The 23,406-nt window shown below is 43.5% G+C and overlaps 1 protein-coding gene across 1 annotated transcript in view; it reads left to right on the plus strand.

The window, feature by feature from the left end:
- The window catches only part of arhgef40 (Rho guanine nucleotide exchange factor (GEF) 40), a 53,147-nt gene that overhangs the window by 12,734 nt on the left and 17,007 nt on the right, over positions 1 to 23,406 (plus strand). Inside the window, exons 4-20 of the mRNA XM_075450855.1 lie at positions 3,563 to 3,848; positions 4,156 to 5,278; positions 6,018 to 6,256; positions 6,351 to 6,539; positions 8,513 to 8,627; positions 9,292 to 9,385; positions 9,516 to 9,602; positions 10,466 to 10,582; positions 11,338 to 11,436; positions 11,572 to 11,723; positions 15,586 to 15,724; positions 16,236 to 16,355; positions 18,418 to 18,609; positions 18,709 to 19,233; positions 19,936 to 20,306; positions 21,156 to 21,405; positions 23,068 to 23,157. Coding sequence (XP_075306970.1) covers positions 3,563 to 3,848; positions 4,156 to 5,278; positions 6,018 to 6,256; positions 6,351 to 6,539; positions 8,513 to 8,627; positions 9,292 to 9,385; positions 9,516 to 9,602; positions 10,466 to 10,582; positions 11,338 to 11,436; positions 11,572 to 11,723; positions 15,586 to 15,724; positions 16,236 to 16,355; positions 18,418 to 18,609; positions 18,709 to 19,233; positions 19,936 to 20,306; positions 21,156 to 21,405; positions 23,068 to 23,157 — 4,188 coding nt within the window. The remainder of the gene's footprint in view (positions 1 to 3,562; positions 3,849 to 4,155; positions 5,279 to 6,017; positions 6,257 to 6,350; positions 6,540 to 8,512; positions 8,628 to 9,291; positions 9,386 to 9,515; positions 9,603 to 10,465; positions 10,583 to 11,337; positions 11,437 to 11,571; positions 11,724 to 15,585; positions 15,725 to 16,235; positions 16,356 to 18,417; positions 18,610 to 18,708; positions 19,234 to 19,935; positions 20,307 to 21,155; positions 21,406 to 23,067; positions 23,158 to 23,406) is intronic.

Here is a 23,406-nt window from a genome sequence, read left to right on the forward strand (position 1 = left end):
CGGCCATGAAACGGTTTCCTATGGGCAAGTTTATACAGGCACAAACTATGCTGTTTATAATTTATTAATTACTCTACACTAGCACTGATAACGTGGAGGTGCGTCGCTTACTTAAAAAAATCCGGGTTACTGTAATTTTGAATTTTTGTCGTAAAGTGGGTGTTACTGACGTCATCGTCGTGCTACTACCACAGACAGCCCACAGACCTGCTGCCTATTTATTCATTCGGCTAAAATTCAAAATTAGTAACCCGGATTTTTTTAAGTAAGCGACGCACCTCCACGTTATCAGTGCTAGTGTACAGTAATTAATAAATTATAAACAGCATAGTTTGTGCCTGTATAAACTTGCCCATAGGAAACCGTTTCATGGCCGAATATCTCAAGAGAGCAGCCAGACGCCTCGCGAATATCTTCGGAACAGCTCCAAATGACCAACAACAAGCAGGGGTGAGTAGAACATCATGTTATAATGTGAAATCAAGGGCCCAATGTCAAAAAACCGGTCTTATCCTTTAAGTGTTGGCACAACTGCTGTACTACCTGAAATCCCAAACAGACAAAGAACGTTGGGTTTATTGTCTTTGTCCATTTCCGACAGATAATGTCAATAAAATACAGAATCCAGATAGAATAAATCATCAACATACAACTTTGACAATTTTAGCCCTCCATTTCAGAAACCGGTGTCATTTTTTAGAACGTCTTATCTACATACCAGACAATTTCATAAAACTATGAGCTCTTACCCTACCGAAAATGCACTGGGTTCAAGCATTTCACAAAAAAAATGTTATGACAGTATGGTGACACCCGTTCACCCTTTGGTTAGTCACCACTTCCCCTGCTTCTGCACCAACTGTGAGAGAGTTTAGCTGGCAAGCTCAGCTGTCAATAAATAGCTAATGCTAGCTGTAGCAACAGTATCTTGGTCAACATTTAGAATTGAGGAAATGGGAAATATCTTGTGCAGCAATTGTTTTTGTGTAGCCTTTCTTCAGCAAACAAAAATGTGCTAAGGGTGGTGCTAATGTTATTACAACACAAGATTTTTAACTGTTATTTAGCTAAGCTATTAGGTTGGGAAGCAGTAGCGCTAGCACTCATGCTGTGTGTACATAGAGTCTGGAAGTTAATTTTATGTTGCAAATAAAGATGTTTCCGCATCTTGCTAGTGTTTCCAACCTTACCTTAAATAATCACTTTTTTAGACATTAAAAGTAACTATCAGCACAGATGTGTGCATTTCCAATGCTCTGGAAAATTTGGAGCTGATTCTCAATTCCTACCCCAATGTAGGAGGTGTGGGAGGTCTTACATGTCTATGCCCGAAGGCCCCTTTAGTCTCCTAATCCAACTAGGCATACGCCCAAGTGATACTATTTGTGCTAGAAAAAGTTTCAGTCAGTTAAGACAAGTCTAAATCAGTTCATTGTCTCTTTCAAGTCAAATACCCTAAAATCCTGCAGAGAAACACAAATCTCACAGCAGCCGAGTGAAAGTTAGCCTCAGGTTGTTCTTCATGCTACCCAAGTCTTCACTCTCAGATCACAATATGATGTCATGAGGACTCAAGGGCAAGGGGACATTTCACAAATTCATAATTGGATACACGCTTGACATACCAGTTACTCAAAACAGTCTCTGGATGAATTGAGACAAAGAGAGGCAAAGACGATTCTCTGCCTTGAAATCTCGATTAAATAGACAGATGAATGATATGCAGGGGGGGAAAGTGCAAATCAAAAGAGCCGTTTGTAATGTAACCTACAGAAAAACAATATCAGAGCACGGTTCAGGCTTCTGTAAACTTACTGTTTGTGTCCTCTGCCTCAAACACAAAAACAAGGCAAACAAATGAGCTGCAACATATACTTAAGCCAAATCTCTTTTGTTTAAACTGAGCAGCGGCTCTTTCATTTTACTTTCTGAGACGTTCCCAAAGACAAACAACGCACGCTGTTTTGGAGAAGAGTGGAAGGAAGAACTTTCTCATATTTCTCCTTCCAGTTTTCCCTAAACGTACTAACACATGCACATGCACAGGGACCGTGCGCAAACTGTGTTTTCATTGTCGCTGAGTGGAGTTGCCTGGGACGGGAGTTTGACTGTGAGTCATGACAATAATTTCTTCCATATGTTAGTGTGTTACTGCTGTGAGAGAAAGAGTGAGTTACAGAGCAGCAGTGGGAGTTGGGAGGAGAGAACGGAGAGAATGGACATGGCTTTCATTCACTGCCTGCCTGTGTGCATTGGTGCACGCTCATGTCTGAAAAAAGAGAAAATTCTGAAGGGCTGCAGATTATAGAAGACTGATTGAGGAATTTTCTTGAGAAGAGGGAGGTGGGAAAGAAGGCGCAAACACTGGCGTACATTGAGGAGGAGGTGGGAGGAGGGATAAGGATCTGAGAACACAGAGTGTTACAGAGTTCGGAGTGACAGAAAACTCACTAGAAAAAAAAAAAATCACATGTGCCTTTTAATGCTAATATCCACCCCGACAGATATCATTTACTTGCCCCAAGCTTTTCCACGGCTTCAGGAAAAACACAAAAAGAGACAAAGGGGAAGCTTAAGGGGAAGAAATTGAATAAAGGGCAGAGAGGCAGAAATGGGAAGATGGAAGAGAGGTTGAATAAGGAATTTAATTTGATCACGTCTCATGAGTCTGGAGGGCATGGGAAGGGGAGGGAAGAGCCCCATGTCAGTCCATTAGACGTGACTGGGAACAGCAGAGAAAGGTTCTGGATAGTTTTTACACTTCAGTCTTCAGAAGAGGGGATTTAGATCCGACACAGCATTCATTAAGGTGGGAATAGTGCGAGGATTAAGGTGTGTTATCTTAAAAGATCAGCTGACTAATGGTTCACAGCAAGCCACAGGAAGCTTTCATTCCCCTGCCTAAATTCAGAGTTATTGGTTAAATGCCTCTTGTGGGGATTTCTACGGTATACCTACTTCTGATATCATTGTGCTTGCTTTCAGTACATTTTCTCATTACGTTATCTGATGTGTTTTTCCCCTTATGAAAAAGCGGACTGTTTTAGCAGTGGTTGCCTGTTTTGAAAAGCTTGTCATCTGCAACTTTCTGTCTGACTCACTGCTCTCCAGAGCCTTCCCATTGTGTCAATCTATAGAGCGGTTTTACAGTTTGGATAACACCGTGCGAGTCACATGTCTAGCATGTGTGTGTGGTATGGGCTTCAGGCCAGATGGGCTGGTAAAAAGTGTTGACCTGTGTGGTATCGGTTCTAGAAATACAACTCGTCTGAGTAACCATGTTAAACACAAGCGCGGCAGGCGAGCTCCTCGCTCGTCAGAGCTCAGATTTGTGAATGGGAGCACAAGACTGGGCTTTAACCAGAATTGTTTTTGGCAAGAGGAAACCTTAAAGGTTAGAACTCTAAAGGTCAGTTGCTCAACTAAACAAGTTTAAGAAAGTTCAGAGAGGGAAGTTGTCTCACAAGATTTTATATCATGTGGTTGAAGGTTAAATTTTTTCATTTGGACACAGTCTCTCTGTAATACACTCTCTCTGCCTGTCCCTTTGTTCTTCCCTCAGTCACAATACCTGGGTTGCTTGTTCCTTCACTCCGGATGGCCACTTTGTCTGGGCGAGAAAGTGGTTGTACAGCTCTCCACTCTGGACTGGAGGCTCCTGCGCAGTAATGACTTCTACCTGCAGGTGGTGCCCTTCTCAACACGGTGCCCCAGGCTGGCCCTAAAATGTCTGGCCCCTGGGGGTCGTACGGTTCAGGAAATCTTGGTGCCCGAGTCACAGCATCCCCTTGTGTTCACCTCTGAGTGGCTACACAGTGTCAACAAAGAACGGGGTCACAAGAGAGAAGGTAAGGAGGAAATAGTCCTTACTTCTGTTCACATTTTGTCATAGGATTTGACTTATGAGTTTTCTCAAAGGAAATTATAAATGAAAAAAAAATTTGGCCTGTAGTTCAAGACTGGTAAATGAATCTAGTGGTTGCACAAAGCAGCGGGAGTAATGGGTGATGGGAAGAGCTTATAAATAGAATGACAAAAATGACAATGGTAGTCAATGAAACATAGATGATGTTCATGTTGTTTTATAGATATATGAAGACTATTTTTGTTTGATGTACACTGACATAAACCTTGCCCTTTCCCATCTTTGCTTAGTTGGAGGAGGACTTGACACCTGCCTAGTTAGTACATGTGATGGTGTGGTACGACTTCCATGGAAGGAGGTCGTCTACCCAAAGTTTATCCACGACCCGTCTGAGGAGCTAGGCATGATATCCAACCGCCTTCCCAGTGAGGGTGGCAGCAGCCTCGGAGGCTGGGGTGGCTCATCCTCTGGGGAACTGGACTCCTGGTCCTGGGATGAGGAAGAAGATGATCTCCCACCAGACGGCTTGGACTCCGACCTTGCACTCAGACGAAGGCGCAGCGAAGATGGGCTCGGGCGGACTGAAAGGCAGCCTCAACTTGATGGGGATTATGTGGAGCTTTTGGAACCCAGAGGGGGTCCTGATGGAGGGGTTGACCCAAGGCAGAGGTACCTGGAGATGCATGGAATTTGTAAGACCAAGACTTTGCCTCTGTGCAAGAGAGGTAAGGCCATCAAACTGCGCAAGGGGAAAGCTTGGGGATATGGGAAAATGGAGAGGTCAGGAAGCCTTCGGGCTATTCAAGGCACCAAAGGTGATGTGGTGACCTCCAAGGATGATAAGCTACCACCAAAGCCTTTACCAGGAGTTCCAGTATCTGCCAAAGGAAGGCGGTCCTACTCCTCTTCTATTCACGACTCAGATGAAGGAGATAAAATGAGCAAAGCCTCTGAATGCCTAGAAAATCGTCAGCTTTATTTTGATGGGCCATTCAAAGAAAGGAGGCCAGGTGTGGGCAGAGAGAGAGACAGCAACGGCTTCTCAAAGCCATGCAGAGATGATCACTCCCTGAGCAGTGACAGCTTAGTCACAAGTGAGATCCAAGACTTAACCAACCACAAAGTTGAGCATGTCGTAGAGGGCCACTCAGATCATGGCTCTCATTCAGACTCTGTTTTTGAGGATAGTGAGAAACCACTGAGTGGAGACAGTGATGCTCTCACCCCAACATCAGAAGCACCAGACAGACCATTCACTGGGGTTTCCGAAAGTGAAGACATTACCAAAAGAGGGTCGAAAATGAAGAGTTCATCTCAGCCAAAGGTCACAGATGAAAGGGATGATGGAAAGATGGAGGACAGAGCGTGTCCCAGAGGAAAAGAAGTTAAAACAGCGGGATTCAGAGCACCACGGTACAGAATTTTTTTCACATATATTTCATGATACACTGCCGTGTAGAGCTCTCTTCATGTTCTGTTTTATTTAGTCACACTTCTATCTGAAAGTACAGATTGGTAACACTTAGGTGCAACACTGGACAAGGTGCAATGGGGCTCTTCCACCAGCTCGCTTCGGCTCGGCGCTATTGCGTGTTTCCACTGCAACCGGCAGAATTTTTCGTACCACCTCAGCCCTGGTTCCATGCGGGCCGAAGCGTTACTAAAACGTGACGTCAGCTGACTGCCTTCCACTGATTGGGCGATGAGTGTCGTCACTGGAAGCGTCATAACAAAAGCTAGCCTTAGCAACCGTTAGCTTACCTCCAAACGTCGTCTTTTTTAAGCTCTTAACAAAACTCTCCGGTACTTTTCAATACTGTTTTGTCTGGCGGCCAGGAGTCTTCTCTGGCTCTCTTCTCTTGCCTTCTGTGCGACAAAAAGCCACAGGGTGAGCAGCAACACGCGCAGCCGTGTTACGACGACCCCGCCCACGTCGAGGAGGCACGAAGTGTAATGGAAACACAACCAAACCGAGCCGTGGCGAGCCGTGTAGAGCCGTGTAGAGCAAGTGGAAAAGCGCCATAAGTTGTTCAAACATACGTACATTTAGGCCCGCAGCAGATGGTACAAAAAGACATCCCAAAAAACAAAAAAGAAATTAAGATGAACTTTCTGCAGCACCTCAGTAAGATCTTCTGTGCTTTGTGTTTAGGAGGAAAAGGAAGGGAAAGGGGGCCAAAGGGAGGGCTAGGTCTGGCGGTCGAGCAAACCAGAAGGGTTCAAAACTTCAGGGTAAAGCTCCTCTACCAAGCCCCACCACTTGCTCTTTATCAACAAAGTTGCCAATCGCTGAGGAGAACCAGACCGAGCACGCTGAAAAAGCCGACAAACCTGACGGGGCGCTCGCAGCAACTTCTAAAGGGAAAGAGAATACAAGGAAAAACAGCCCAGGTCAGGAAAAAAACTGTCTTGCCGCATCGGATCTTACTATGCCCTAAATTCTCTTTAGGTCATTTATATGTCATTTTTTTTCACCTCTCAGCAGAGACAGGAGCTGAATCTTTGCCTGTGTGTAATGGTCAGTCTGGCACATCTTTATTTAACCACTCTACCGAGGAGGCTGGGTCAGCAGAGACTTGTCCCGACCAACAAAATGGTGTTACCTCAAAAGAGCCTGCCCTGCTAAGGGAACTGGATGCAGACCTACTCCAGTCAGGGAGGCTACAGTTGACAGGCAAGCTTCTTTTACCCCTACTCTACTCACTATTCTACGTATTATTCTACGTATTATTCGTATCATTCAAGTATAATTATTATTATTTTGATTAGTTTTAAATCAGTAAGTGAACAGTGTTTGTCTATGTTTGTTGCTCCTTTTTTTGTGTAATAAACTATTTGAATATCATTAACTTGCTTTTGGAGTGCGTTTTGAAAATGACCACGGACTCATGACATTGTCAGGATCTGACATTATCCGACAGTATTTGACGCTTAAATTATCATTCAGTATCAGTTTAATATCATTCAAACATCACAAGCTTTGAAGAATAGTAGGCAGAGAGGGAGAGGAGGAGAGGCTTTAATTACGCTTCTAAAGACTGTATCACATCTGTACAAATGCTTTAAAACATGTAAAATACATCAACAAAAAAAAGGGACTGTTATCTGTTGAGTAACGCACATTTCCTTATGTGGAAAGCCTTGTCGGAATGGCGGGACGTTTGCATGTCGGAATGGTGGGATGTCGGAATGGTGGGATGTTGGAATGGTGGGATGTCAGAATGGTGGGATGTCAGAATGGTGGGATGTTGGAATGGTGGGATGTCAGAATGGGGGGATGTAGAAATGGGGGACGTTTCCAAATTGGAATGGCGGGAAGTTTGCATGTTGGAATGGCGGGATGTAGGAATGGGGGATGTTGGAATGGTGGAATGTCGGAATGGTGGGATATCGGAATGGCGGGATGGCGGAATGGTGGGATGTTGGAATGGGGGATGTTGGAATGGTGGGATGGTGGGATGGTGGGATGTTGGAATGGCGGATGTCGGAATGGCGGGATGTCGGAATGGTGGGATGTTGGAATGGGGGATGTTGGAATGGTGGGATGGTGGGATGTCGGAATGGGGGATGTTGGAATGGTGGAATGTCGGAATGGTGGGATGTTGGAATGGTGGGATGTCGGATGGCGGGATGGCGGAATGGTGGGATGTCGGAATGGTGGGATGTCGGAATGGGTTATGTTGGAATGGTGGAATGTCGGAATGGTGGGATGTCGGATGGCGGGATGTTGGAATGGTGGAATGTCGGAATGGTGGGATGTTGGAATGGTGGGATGTCGGATGGCGGGATGTTGGAATGGTGGGATGTCGGAATGGTGGGATGTCGGAATGGGTTATGTTGGAATGGTGGAATGTCGGAATGGTGGGATGTCGGAATGGTGGGATGTCGGAATGGGGGATGTTGGAATGGTGGAATGTCGGAATGGTGGGATGTCGGAATGGTGGGATGTCGGAATGGTGGGATGTTGGAATGGTGGGATGTTGGAATGGTGGAATGTCGGAATGGTGGGATGTCGGAATGGTGGGATGTCGGAATGGTGGGATGTTGGAATGGTGGGATGTTGGAATGGTGGAATGTCGGAATGGTGGGATGTCGGAATGGTGGGATGTCGGAATGGTGGGATGTTGGAATGGTGGGATGTCGGAATGGTGGGATGTTGGAATGGTGGAATGTCGGAATGGTGGGATGTCGGAATGGTGGGATGTCGGAATGGTGGGATGTCGGAATGGTGGGATGTCGGAATGGGGGATGTTGGAATGGTGGAATGTCGGAATGGTGGGATGTCGGAATGGTGGGATGTCGGAATGGTGGGATGTTGGAATGGTGGGATGTTGGAATGGGTGGTGCAACCCTCAACTCTAGTACCCATAGTTGGACTAGCAATCCACCTTTGTGTTAGGAGTCAAAACTGAAAACAGCTACATGGCACATTAGATTAAGTTCGATTCAGCGAATCTTACACTTTCATCAGCTCTTAAGATATTGAAAATTCTTTGTAAATAGACGAATTATACTTAATCTATTAATTGCCATTGAGTTAGGAGGTATGTATATAAATTAAAATGGTCTGGGTTGTAGTCTCAGTATAATGGAGTGTTCTCTTTGCCTCCCCTGTTCAGTGTTTAATGTAACACTTAATGACCACAGGTACGGTGGACAGGCTGGGACGTGCTCTGGTTTTAATAGATGCAGATGCTTCAGAGGAGGGTGTCTGTGTGGAGGAGATGGCCCAGATTCTGGCATGCTACCACAGAATCACTCGGTAAGCCTGTGCGCTTCTTCTCCTAAGCAGAAAATTGAATAAAAGACTAATTGTTCTGACTCTGTTGAGTTTACGCTTCCTTTAGACATATGTTTCCATGTTATAACAGAGAGTTAACGCTTGTAAGAATAGATAACCTTGAAGTCAGCATTATTTCCTTTCCCACGCTTAATAGTTGTCCTGTGCACTCAGATTTACTTTCTGCTCATGCCCCTGCTTTTCGAAATCTTTGATTAGTTTATTTTCTGATATTTATATCTGGCCTCGTGTCAATTGCCTCCTGACCAACTCCTTTAGCCAACAGTGTTCATTATCATATTTGACTTCACTGACTTCCCGTGCCTGTTGTCGGCTTTGCCAAATACAGCATATGGTCGGATAAGGCAAATGCGACCAGAGAGCTGAGTGAAACATAACAAACTGAAGTCAATTTGACAACAATCTCTTAGCTTGCCAGTTGAGCTGCCACAATCACTGCACTGTTAATCTTGTTCTCACAGCTCTGGTGGGGAAATAAAATTGAATGATTATACCGGATTATAGTGAAAGTGCAAAAATTGCACGCTATGAACATGGCCGGTAAAACGAAGCACTTCTTTTTCTTCTTAATTTGTTTGCCCCTGTTTTAACCTCGCATCCTCCTCTCTCTGTTCACCCTCATCAGGCCGGCAGCCAAAGAAAAAGGCCTAACGGTGTTAATGGACAGCAAACGCTCTCCACCATCTGCTCTCTGCTTTTCTGCACTTAAACTGTTCCAGGTGAGTCAGGAAAAAAAAAAAGAACAAGTACTGTGAAGACAAATGAGCCAAATATTTGCTTGTGTAAAAATAATTAGCCTGCAGATGTGCTAGTAGCTCAGCGATGTGTGTTTCCTCGTGTATGTTCCAGGTGTTGGTTCCTGGCGGTCTTGGTTCCGTCCTGGTTCTGGTGGAGGAGCAGCAGGACTCCCTTTCTTGTAATCTGGAAGGAGCAGAGGTGACCTCATTCATTCAGATCATAAGTTTAAGATTGATCAATAAACAATTAAACTGTGACTGTTGACACATAAAAAAACAAGAAGAAATGTCAATTTTTTTTCCTCTTTTTACTTGCTGAAAGTTGACCATTGTCTGTTGGAGTTGAATACAGCTCTACCGTGTATTTTGAACTTTTAGAGTTTTCGAATAATCCCCCGAATCAGCATGTTGCTTTTTCAGCAGAGATCTTTCCCGCCCGCTTGCTTGATAAAAATTGCTCGCAGCATGTGGTTTGTACTTCAACCTGGCAGCGCTGAAACATTATGAAGGCAAAACCTGCCCATACGCTGTCAGTTCCGTTAGAGAAAGGCAACTGCTGGTGATTCAGCAGTTTCTTGATTCAGTTTGTCGTTTCATTGTAACTGTTTCAACAAATTAAAGTGTCACTTCCTTGTTGGGATCATTAAATACTGCTTACTTGGTCAAAATGAAAAAAAGCTCATGATTAGCGCTATAATACATACTTTTTACAACACGGCTGTTGCCTTCATGGACATTGTTTTGCTGTTTGTGTTTGTTTGCACTTAACCACAACACAATATGACAAGATTTTGTCTCTTCCTGTTTTGGTATGAGCAGTAGCAGTAGAGGGTCAGAATTCAAACTACTTGGTCAGGTCATGGTTTGGACTAAAATACATTCTTTTTTCAATGTGACTGTCACCCTCATTGGCATCATTTTCATACTCTCACAACCACTAGAGGACTGCATTGAACATCCTCTTAGATTCATATCTTGTGCCTTTTTGCCAGTTTTTTAACACCTGTCAGTTGAAAAAATACCACTTCTTTGCCGCTGATGTCTTATTTTTTTTCTCTTCAGGCCCACACAGTGCGGGGAACAGGAGTTCTTCAGCAATATGTAGACAAGCAACAGCTACCCACAGAGTTGGATGGAGACTACAGTCACTGTCACTCAGACTGGCTAGCCTTCAGACTGGTAACACACTGTGTTTTCTCTTTTTACATTAAATAAACATTACTCCCTGAACCTATTTTCTTCATTTTGCCTTAGCATATTTCATTATTCACTTGAGTTTTAGTATTATCACTGGCAGAGCCACAGAACAGATATCTTGGGATGTATGGCCCTGAGTGTGCATTGTTGTGGTTGTCTTGCCAATTCACATTGTTCTTGTGAATAATCTCCATATTCTGAGTCGCATCAGCAGAATTTGCATTGTTTGTAGATACTGTTTTATAAGCATTACAGCTCATAAACAGCTCATAATGTGGCTGAATTTTCATGTGCCTCCAGTTTAAAGGAATTTCACAAAAGTTGGAGAGTAGTTGTAGGAGTAATAGTGCTGGAGGACAAACTTAAATGAGAAGGTGGAGCAATAATACAAAGCTGGCTGAACAGTGTGGCTGTCTGATGGCGGTCGATGATTTCCGACATAAATGATGAACTGGGCGGAGAGGATTAACCAACAAAATAATTAAAGGCTTCATTAGAATCTCAGGACTCTTTAATGGCTTTCTCCCAGATAGTTTATGTTGCTTTATCCAATCCAAACAAATGAAAACATTTTCCTGTCTTCTGCACTTTCTGTGACCTCGCTTTCTTGTCATTTCAAACTGAGTCTCCTTAATTTACTGTTTTCCTTTTAAGTCAATTCCATGGAATACTTTAAATGTTCATTTCATAGTTACTTATTCCACTTCTAATGATTTTTTTTTCCTTTTTCCCCTCAGAGTCTGGAGAGTCTGACAGAGCGCTGTGAGAGCGCACTCTCACTGCTTGGAGAAGCCCAGCAGGCAATGGAGACAGAGCCATTGCCTGACAACATAAAGGTCATCTAACATCACATGCTTCCTATCCTTTCTGCTCACTGTATCACTTTCAATTTCTACGTCTGAATAATGTGATAAAACGTTTTAAAAAGGTAAGTGTTCGGACAGTTTAATAAGCAAATGTATCTCTTTCAGGCTGTTCCCCAGAGCATAGACAAACACAGACAGCTCATGGCGAGTGTCCTAGCTGACCAACGCTTGACTGAACTCCAGCAGCGGGGTGGTGCCTGGCTGGCGGGGTTGACGAGTTGTTCATCTGGCCTGGCACAGAAGTCACCAGACTGCAGGTACCAGAGACCTTAAATTTAGGTGGTGTGCTCTGCTACCATTGGTGCACCACTTTTGTCCATTTATAAAAAGATGAATCCTACTGTTTTTTTTTGGATCATACTTTTTTATCTTCTGTAGGATTGACATCTGTGCTTCGTGGTAAATCTTTCAAGTTTTTGAAATACAATGACCACCTCGGAAATAACTGGAAAAACTGGGTCATCTCTCACTTTTTCACATTCCGCCATCATCCATTAAAAAAAAATTTAAGCCAAACACTTTACATGTGGTCCTTTGTAAGTTGTTTAGTGGATATATGCTCACAGTAAAGCAGTTTGTTAAAAATAGTGCTTGCCGTATAGCCTTTCAATATAGCCTTTCCATAACACATTAATGGACATGTCAAACTAAGAAAAAAAAAATCCAACTGACAAATGCTTATTAACACACACTGACAGAGTACACTAAAAAAGGCCTTAGATGCTAGTATTTCAAGCTAGTGTCAAGTTTTACTTTGAACCATAGTTAAATTGAATTAGAGCACCAAATAAATTTGTCTTTTTTTCTATTATTTTGCATCAACATGAAGGAAAGTTTTTTCTGATTCACAAAATTCTTACACATACTGGGAGAAAACCTGGAGAACCCATGTAGCCTATTGTGTGCTGTGGACTAGCTTTAGCCTCCCTAGCTAACAGCCCAGCCAATCACCTTGTTTATACCTTGTAAAAAATAGTGCTTACCGTATAGCCTTTCAATATAGCCTTCCCATAACACATCAATGGACATGTGAAACTAAAAAAAAAAAAAATCCAACTGACCAATGCTTATTAACACACACTGACAGAGTACACTGAAAAAGGCCATAGATGCTAGTATTTCAAGCTAGTGTCAAGCTTTACTTTGAACCATAGTTAAATTGAATTAGAGCACCAAATAAATTTGTCTTTTTTTCTATTATTTTGCATCAACATGGAGGAAAGGTTTTTCTGATTAACAAAATTTTTACACATACTTGGACAAAACCTGGAGAATCCACGTATTGTGTGCCGTGGACTAGCTTTAGCCTCCCTAGCTAACAGCCCAGCTAATCAGCTTGTTTATACAGCAGCTTTTTCGCACAATGTGTGTGTTGATACTATGATAACATCAGCTAAGGCACCTCTCCAAACATCAACACAGATCCAACACCTCTGAAATTCTCCATAACGGTAACTCTCTGTAAAATGTTGCCATTAGGGTCTTAGCATTTTGTACACTCTCAACAAACTGAGAACAAATAGATGTATAGTCTAGAGTGTTTGATGGCGACGGTGTCACCATTTGCCAGAATTTGTGACTATTCTCAGCTTGTTCGTTCTCCGACGACACATGTTTATTTTATATACGCTATATTGACATCTTCTATTTAGCATAAATAAAAACCGGCATGAGGAAAGAAAAAAAAACATCTTCCACTGCGAGTTAGCATTTCCATCACTGCTGATAACGTATCCTTCTCAAAGCCTAAATGCTGAAAACTTTGTGACCTCTCCCCATAAACACACACACACCTACATATCACTTAGAGTACACTTATTCGCTAAAAAATAGCACATCTAACTAGGGGAGTACAGAATGCAATTTGAAACAACTGGACTTAAAGGCATGGTTGGTAATCCTGTTCAGAAACACATTTTGTAATACTGGGTGAAATGGTCCGTCTGTCCTGAGAGAAATCTATACAAGATGTATTTAGAAAAAGGGACGAAAATAATCAGACCTCTGTGGCAGCTGCAGGACTGAGAAAAAGCTGACCAATCTACAAAAACCAATCAGATGCCTCTGCTTTCTGCCTACGCCCCCCTCTGTCGGCTCCCTGCTCCGTGTGCGCATGCGGTTCTACCGGCTTTGGATGAAGCACTAGCCCCTTTCACACTGCCGAATAACCCGCGTTTAATTCGCGAATTTAGCGTGTCCGCTGTTGTGTTCACACTGCCGACCCGGGCTGCCGCGTCAACTCGACTCGCCTTTCGACCCGCGTCGGACCCTAGTCTTTTTGCCGAGCCGAGTTTGGTGTGAACGCAATCGACGCGGGTCGGACGTGGGCGTGACGTGAGGAGTTTAAAAGACAGAATGGACAGCTGATTCAGAACAACAGAGACAGGTGAGGACAAGTTTCACTCTGTTTTAGCCTACATCAAGTTGGAGACATTTTTTAATATGGCCCACTGGGGAGACAAGGAGGTCCGCGAGCTCCTCAGCCTCCGAGCAGAGGACGTTATTTACCGCCACATGTCGGGGGCGGTGAAAGATGGACCTCTGCTGGAAGGGCTGGCGAGAAAGATGGGAGAGCGCGGTTTCCCACGCAGCAAGACGCACCGTAAAGTAACATCTCCATGAACTGGATTGCAAAAACGAGTTCTCAAGGTGTCCCGCCATCGTTTGTTTGAAAAAATTTGATGCAGACAGGTGTATTTAACCCTACCTCCGACGCATGGCTTGTGCCTACGTCAGTGTACACGCCCAGCATTTTATGTGTTTCGTGTGACGCTCTGCCACTAGGCAATGCCCCCTGAACTCGGCTTCAGGCGACACGGGTCACCCTAACACGCCAAGCGTTCACATTGCTCGACGCGGGTCGAAGGTGCAATTTGGACCCGCTAAGGTAGCGGGTCGCAGTGTGAAAGGGGCTACTGACGGAATGGGGAGGGGGGGGTGGAGCTTAGAGGAGGGGACACTTTCGAATCTTGCTAGCTCTCTTGCTAGCTCTCTAGGATTACCTACCATAGCTTTAAAGCAGAAAACAGTTTTTTTAGTGGTTGGCTGTCCTGATGACCATTATATCATTTCCTTTCTTGCACATAAAACATATGATTCTGCCACATGTTGTTAAGAGTCATCATTTCAAACAGAAGACCAAATGGGAATGTATCTCTCCCACAGTCCTCATTATCGACAATGTGCTGTTTTTTACGGAGCCTTTTACGTGACCTAGTAAATCTGCATTCACCCCATGCCTGCTGCAAATTGCCTTAAAATGTGTTCACTTGCAGCCCAATCCAGTCTTTAAACCCACTCTTTGCTGTGTTTATCCACGTTTTGGCCACCAAGTCCTCAGCATGGTCGGCAAAGTACCTGCAGAACCTCTGTTAACGTTAACTCTGAAACGCTGTTTCAGTTGTCTCGCTGACTCACTGTCAGCTGTGTGCAAGAAGGAAGGAGAGGGGCGGAGGAGACGGCAAACTGTGTAATTTATGCTTGTTTAAACAGGCAAAATGCTTATTCAGAGGACGGCTAAATAAGCAACTCAAACTTCTGCAACAAGCCCAAAAATCTGCAACTTGCGGCCGCTGATATTTACAAGCGAATTTTGAAAAAAACAAAAGAAAAAGAAGCCCAAAGTTGCTTACAATCAGCAGACCTGGCAACAAGACCAAGGTCCTGACAGGACTGTGTACAGCTACAAAATAGATCTTTTTTTTTAAATGTAAAGAATTTACCTCCTTAAATTGTTCAGACACTGTTGGTCCTGAGGGGCACAAGCTCAGTCTAAAAGTCTTTTCCTTCACCACTACTTGTGTTTTTTATTGAGCCACTATTTTGTGAAGATGGGTTAGATTAAAAATACTCCTCGTCAGGAAAACCAAAGTTATTACAGTTATTTTAGGAGAAAAGGGGACCTTAAGATAAAAGGGTGATGCAACTTGTGTACCACCACAGCTTAAAGATGATCCAAAGATTTGGCTCAGTCATGAGTTTCGACAGTTTTTCATAACTACAGCAGTCCTACCAACCTAAACGTGTGATTATGTTTTGGCAAGATTTTACGGTCAGTCGCTTTTAATTAACAAAAAGAAAGAAAACCCAAAACAATCAGTGTATTTTTGCTTCTTGCAGGGCTGCTCTTGCCACGACCTCTCAACTCTACGACAGCGTGGACGACGCCCTTCACCGACTTGTCCAGGTGTCCAACCAGAGGGGGCGTGACCTGGAGGCGCTGGGACGACTGGCAGGGCTGGTGGACAAACTGGAAAAGGTGCGTCCAAGAGGAGGAAAATGAATGTGATTTTTTTTTTTTTTTCTTACTTTTCTTATCATCTTTTCCAGCAGGAATCAGATTGATCAGTCTATATGAGAATGTTTGAAGGTCAGAATGAAATTTTGGGATAATTTATAAGAACGGCACTTTTGGGGGAAATGATGCGGATAATAAATAATGTTGTCACTCTTTCCCTATTTCCTCTGCTCATCTGCGGAGGTTTTCACTCTTCTTAATCCACTTGCCGTCACTTCTCTCTCCTGTTCCCAAAATGGACTACAGTGAAACTCTCCGACTCACTTCCTCTTCCGAATTTTCTCCTTTACTTCCTCTCAGACTTCTAAGCATCCCGCTCCCTTCTCTTGGTAACAGTGTGACAGAACAACTCAACGAATTGTGTACCGCCAATCCATGACCTTGCACCCACTTCTCCTCCACTTTTCATGCGCTGTAAAATAACTCGTGTCCTCCTCTGGCCCTTCTTTCTCTTTTGGCCTTTAACCCACAGTGTGATAAGGAGATTGAGCAAGTGCAGTCGCAGCTGGAGGACTACAAGGACCCTCCTCTTTCCCTCAGCAGGCTCTCACTCAAACAGCAGAAGTTCAGAACCTTCAGAGACACAGCGAATGTGAGTGGCACAGTTACTTGCGTGTGAGGTTTCCACTGGAGTGTTTTCAGTTTGCATTGAAATAGTCCATAGTCAGCAAATGTACCATTTCAGTTTACTCGCTCATGAAGCTAAAGCCACTATGTGTGCTGTGTGGGTCGGAAAATTCATGACTTTGGCACCATCAACCTGTAGTACCAAGAATTACAGTCATTACTGTCTTACACTCATTGGACTGAAGAAAAGGTCCTTAAATGATTAAAAAAAAAAAGGTTTTTGACAGCAGAAGATTTGGTGCTCAAGGAGACTGAGAAGCATTGAAAACATGAGTGGGCTTTGGTAGCGTTCAAGCAAAACTGTTAAGATTGACAGCAAGACGGAGGGAATTCATTGGCAAAGTTGCAGTTTCAAACCCTTTCTTAAAAAATGTGACAGGTTTTTAATGATTGTCTGCATTCCTATGCAGTCCTGGCCTGGATATGAAAAGGAAGCCCCGCAACTCAAGGGCAACGATTCAAATTTTTAATCTTATTAATCATATGATTTCCCTGATTAATCACGATTAATCGGATTTGTACGCAAAATCCAAAAATGAATTCAAAAGTAGTGTATAGCTTTTAGCATTTAGTTTTATTTTAAATGTGCTGCCATATGAATGAAAGTTCCATGACATTTGTTGTGCAAAGACACTTTTAACATCATCATCTTTATGTAGTTTTTATGTAGAAGCCTCGCTCCACTGTCTGTTTCCTTGAATGACTTGCTGCTATCAGTTGTGTGTTTTGCCTTTAAGTGATATTTTAGACTGGAACTACTACGGTGATAAGACAATTCAACTTGGCAGTGTTTACAGATGACTTTGGTTCTGTCGACTCCGCCATCTGGAAGAACTTTAAAATGAAAATGGCAGAGTAAAAGTTCCGTACCCTTCTCCATGTTTGGTGGATCCGCCAATGAATTTCTTTTCCGGTTCCGCAGCAGACAGCAACAGACTTTTACAAAGTAAAAGCCTGTGAGCAACAGACTTGTACAATAATAAGATAAATAATAAAATCTACGCGATTAATACGCAATAAAATATTTATCAGCGTTAAATAATTAACGAGTTAACGCGAAAATAACAAGTTAACTTGTCCAGCCCTAATTATTTGTCCACAATACATACGTTTTTCTCATGAAACATGTTGTAATCACCTAAAATGAATGAGACTGTAACTTTTGAGTGTTCATGGTCGACTAAATGACTGCAAGGCGTCCAGAACGAGCCCAAATCATCAACCCTCCACCACCATGCTTGGCAACTGGCATGAAGGGTTTGTGCTCACGTGCCATGTTTGGTTTTCCACTGATGCCGTGCTGCAAATTCTGGCCAAAGATCAACAGATTGCTGGTGTCTTTCCTCCTTGGCATTGTGTTAAACCACACATGAAGGTTCCAGAGCAGCAGACTGCTAAAACGTCTGCTTTAATAGAGGTCAAGTACATTTGATTAGCAGCATCTGGCTGCTACTTACCCTCTCAATTCCTAGTTTTTCACACTGCTTCTGCATTTTGGCTCAGATTGTGTGCTCAAATGGCATGTGCTGTTGTTCATTTGAGGTTGTATCTACTTAACTGGAACACCTGGCAAGAGCCAGATGCTGGTTTTTTTATGTTCCGGTACGTATAAACCTTTGAATTGGAAGGGAGTTTACTTTCCCTAGCGCAAAAAAGGCATGAACTTAATGCACATGAAACTGAAACTCTGATTGTGAACAGTTCCTTCCACGTTCATGTCGTAAATTTTGATCTGCAGACAAAAACTGCCATGACTCTATATTACTTCTTCACAACTTAAGCAAAGTGCATCTTTTGTTGCGGTTTAGATTAAGAGATCTCTAGTGGCAGAAACTGCTATTGAAACTGATTTTGCTCACCCGAGAGCCAAGTTTCCTGGACTGCTTCATAAAACCCGCTTCAAAAACATGATGCTGTTCGGCGGCATATTTGTCTTTCAGAACAATTCCATTTATGATTTTCTTCTTCTTTTTTTTTTTTTTGTACAAAAGGAGAATCTTAACGGTGAATCTTCTTGTATGTTTTAGGAGCTGCACAGTGAGACTCTGACAGTGCTCAGTGATCTGGAGGGCTGGTGTGAACTGAACTGGGCTGGCCTGAGCGACGTCCAGATCCGACTTCCTCCGGTCAGGGAGAAGCTGAGAGACATGTCCCACTGTCTCTCAGACTGCTGGACCACTCTGGACAACACACAGAGGCTGCTGTCCACATTAACTGAGGTAACGCGGCGAAGGAAAAACATGCAATGCTCAAAGGGAAGTTAGAAACGCTCGGTCACGGTTTGAAATCAACGCTCATCTTTTCTTCGCCCTGTGCAGGCCACCCAGTGGTGCGACGCCGTCTCCTCCACCCCTTCCTCACCTTCTCCCTCTTCCTCTACCTGCCCTCTCGCCTCGCTCCCTCCAATCCCCCCATCACGTTTCCAGGATGCGCGCTCTTTAGCCATAGAGCTGGGAGGCGGGGCGCACCTGGATCTCTGGACCCAGACAGTGGAGCGCTACCAGAGGACCGTGGCGCAGGTCAAACCCCGGTTTCTCCAGTCTGACCGGACACAGAATCAGAACCAAGGGAAGCCCAAAACGCCCTCCGCCAGCAGCCTGTGGGACCTGATGGGTCCCGAAGGAGAGGGCGACTGGGGGTTGGGAGCTGGAGGAGGAGAAGGGGGGCTGCAGTCCTGGGGGTCCCTAGCGTCTCTGTTCAGACCGCAGACGTGCTCCACGTTGAAGATAGGAGACGATAAAGGAAATAAGAAAGAGGCAGCGGGAGGGGGGAGTGGAGGCGGAGCGGGGGGAGCTGGGGGAGGGAAGTTCCTGCAGAACCTTTTGAATCCCACAAAGAAAAGCGTGAGTTTGTGCAGACTACTTTGCAGCTGTCTCAAAAGCCTCGGTGTCATTTCTATGATTTGCTCCGCTATTTCCCTGAAATAGAAAAACACCTTTTGGTAAAATGGATAATATTTTCAGCATTTCCAACTTGCGTCAAAAAGAGACAAGACTGATCGAAATCTACTCCCTTTTCGGGGCCGGCATACGCGGTTCAGTTCAGTTCAAAATGATAAACTCCACGAATCCTTCAATTTCTGTTGAAGAAACATGGAAATTTCTTGCTCACCTGAAAGAATAATTACAAAATGCCCAATTGAAAATGGTCCTGAAGATTTTTTTTTCTTTCTAATACAGTAGAAAGAACTCTTTGAAAAATCACTTTCTGAAATTTTCAACATTTTACTTCAAATTCACTCGATAATTATATCTAAACATGTTCAGTGACTGAATACTGAACACAGTTGAGGATTTAGCCCCAGCAGAGCCAGATCTATCCGTTAAGAAACAAGGGAAACCAAGAAAGAGGGCCTAAAAATATGACTCCAGATAAATGCTAAATGTCCTCCGGATTCTCAGTCACTGTATCCTCATCGAAAGGTTTTCTGTCTGGAATTTGTTGCTTCCTGATGTCTACAAAATGATTTGATGAAACTTTAACAAAGTGACAAATGCAGAATTGATTCCTCAGCATAGTTTTTAACCATCTTAATGATTTTACAGCCCACCGAGGCCCCGCTACCTCCCAAGCCACCCAGGAAGCGCCACCCAAGCTTTGACCTGCAGGCCCTCCTGGCCCCTCGCAGAGGCACGGCAACCCCCAAATCTGCAGAGTCCCCAGCGGGAGGGGCGAGTCGCAGCTCCCCCATGTCCTGGCTGGGACGGCGGACGTTAGCTGACCCGGTCATTACCACCTGCATGGCTGCGGCCATTCCAGGCTGGAGCGGCGGAGGGGGTGGAGGAGTGTTGATCCGAGGAGTGGAAGTCAGCAGCAAGGAGGTGGTGGACCATACGGGGTCGCCCCGGCAGCATGTCCTACTGGGCAGGACTGAGAGAGAGACGGGGACGGACAGAGCCGGTTCAACTGCGCAGAGGCATGTGTGGTTCTTCGACGCTTTTGTCCTGTTCTTAGTTTTGTGTAATGTGTTTTTTGCCTGCGAGGAAATGAATGAAGAGCAGCACTCAACTGAATTCCACTAGAACAGGAAATGCTTGAATGAAGGAGGAACCACAAATACAAATTGAGTCTTTCAGAGGAATTTCATTTTTTATAACTGATTTTTTATTTACATACAAACACAAACTCAACAAACACAGAGGGGGTGTATATTATATTATATATATATGTTATATTATACTTGCTTAAAGTTCTTTAAAAGTCCTTTTTCTCTTTTTTTTTTTTCTTCCACTGACCAGATCCTTGTAAATTGCAGTCACTGTTTTGCACCTTTACATCATATTTCCGTTAATCCAATCCTCTCTTCTTCGCTCTACATGCCCTAACGAGCATTCTGCGTTAATATGAGTATTTTAAGTGAGAAAAACAACCATACAAAGTACGAGTCATTTACAGGTGAGAGCAACAACAATACAAAAAGAAAAAGACAGAACTTACTATCCTGTAATTAATAAAAAAATATATATATGTATAAAAAGATATATAAAAAAATATAAAAAAAACCAAGAATATAGAGGTAACTAGAGTTACCTGTACTAATAATGACCATCTTTCATCAAACATGTCTGTTTTCAACTGTAGTCTTGCTGTGATTTTTTCCATTATAAACACATTTTTTACCCTGTCTCTCCATTGCATTATGCTTGGAGGCTGTCTTTCAGAGGAATTTCATTGGAATGCAACCTTAGATCATGTTTTTATTACAAACTCCTTGATCCCTGTCTGATGCTTACTTCTGGCTCTTCTCTGCCCCCCCATCCTGCAGTAAGCTGTACCTGCTCTGGTGCAGAATGCTGAGCTCAGAGAGGCAGTATGTCACGATCCTGAAGGGGGTAGAGGAGACATACCTTCCCTTGCTGGAGCTCTCAGACACCCCGGCCTCCATCAGGGGGAAGGCGGACTCGCTCTTTCCCAGCTGGAGCAGCCTCAGTGCCTTTCACTCACAGGACCTGCTCCCTGCCATGGAGGGGGCTCTCGTGCAGAGCTTGCTGCAACAGGACTGCTTCAGCAAATATGTAAGTACCAAAAATCTTAAGGGAAAGGTCAATCCACAACCTGCGCTTTTACTTCTTGTACTCTTAATCTGCTTAAAAATTCACTCTGACAGAGCTTCCTCAGATTTGTCTGATCGGATTGAGATTTTGGGCTGTTAATCTGATTTAAAGTGAAGGAACTTCAGAAATACAGGAACGGCAAACTGATCAATATATATGTATATATATATATATATATATATATACACATATATACACATATATATGTTAGGGCTATCAATCGATTAAGATATTTAATCACGATTAATCCACACGTTGTCTGTAGTTAACTCGTGAATAATCACAAAATATATGTTTTAACATATATTTTAATATGTTCTAAATGCACCTTAAATAGAGGTTTTTTAGTGCTCTGATCAACATGGTAGCATCCGTGGTAATGTGCGTTCTTAATGCAAATGCGTTTTATTTTTTTACATTAACAACCCAAAACTAATAACAAATTGTCCCGATACACTGTCAGTGGGGTTACATGGCACTGAAAGGATCAGATAATTGGCTAAATTACAATAAGAATGAGTTGAGAAAGGGTAATTATCCTTGGATATATGGCGGTGAATGAATCGGATCAGAGGCACAAAGCATGTCATACTCCGATACGATAGGTGGCGCTGTACCCATTTCAACTATTGCTAATAGAGCCACTTCCTGTTGACCCCTTCAACACCACCAACAACAAAGTCAGGCATTCGAGAAAATGGCGAATTAAGAGCAAGATGAAGCTACGTTGTGGTGAGCTGCTTATTGCACAAACACGATGCACAACGGCGCATCCTCCATCGCGTTGTTTTTCTTTCTGACGGCGACTACAACGGTAATATCGTCTCTTCCGACTTACGGTTCCCGACCCCGGGAAAAAATCTCGAGCATGCACAGAACGCAAAGTCTAATTCACCACGTGCTTCACCCGTCTACAAACACGTTTAATTTGACTTTCAACCGAGTTATCTCGGTGTCTTAATCCGATAAACGCGAGTAACTCGATTCGACCCAATTTCTTGTCAGATTAAGGTGTCTACATGCACTTAATAACTCAATCTTATTGTAATTTAGCCAGTTATCTGATCCTTTCAGAGCTATGTAACCCCACTGAGAGTGTCCACAACATTCTTCATCCAACAAGCAGCAACAGAAGGGCATATTGACCTGAATGTTTTTAACAGTCACTCTTTAATAATTCCTCACGTCGTAACCGCGCCTAAGTGTTATTTGAGACTCAACAACTAATTTCACATTGACAGTAACAGCGGATAACTTTGGTCCTGTCGAGAGAAACATCTGGCAGGTGTTTTGAAGACGAACTTTGCAATGAAAAGACCCTTTTCTTTATCCAGTTTAGCTTGCCATCCACAAGGTTCAGCCAAATCCTGATTTGTCAAACTAAGAAGCGGAGCCAGCGGTCATATTTATAGAACATGCCCACGTTAATCTTACAAAAAAAAGAGGAATTTCCGTAAACTTGTTATCCATGCGTTCATTTTGACAGCCCTAGTATAGTATATATATATATATATACTGTAAACGGTTTGTTGTGTGTTTGAGTGAACCGCAGTTCCCTCTGCTTTCATGTCATTTATTTTTCCATGTCTGTTCTTTTGTCTTTCTTGGTTTTCCCTCGTAAAGCGGGAGCAGTTTTTGCAGTATTCCCACTACATCAGGTCTAAACCGGAAGTGGATTCCCCACTGGTCACTCAGGCCGCCGACTTCTTCAAGGTAGGAATCCTCTTTTCTCTGTCGCTAATTCAAACGACCGAATCTATAAAAACGCAATGCTGTGTCCGTACGCATATTTCAGGAGAAGAGATTTAATCCTCCGGGTCGTTTTCCTGCGGGTTTCCTGCTGCCATCTCATTTCAGTTAGCATATATTTGGTCAGAAGAACAGGGGCCCTGTTTTCTGTCTACTGAACACACACTCCTGAGTCTGTACACATAGTGCGAGTGGAAGGGTCATAGGTTTTAT

Source organism: Odontesthes bonariensis, chromosome 19 (assembly GCF_027942865.1).
Source record: "Odontesthes bonariensis isolate fOdoBon6 chromosome 19, fOdoBon6.hap1, whole genome shotgun sequence".
NCBI classification, from domain to species: Eukaryota; Metazoa; Chordata; class Actinopteri; order Atheriniformes; family Atherinopsidae; genus Odontesthes; species Odontesthes bonariensis.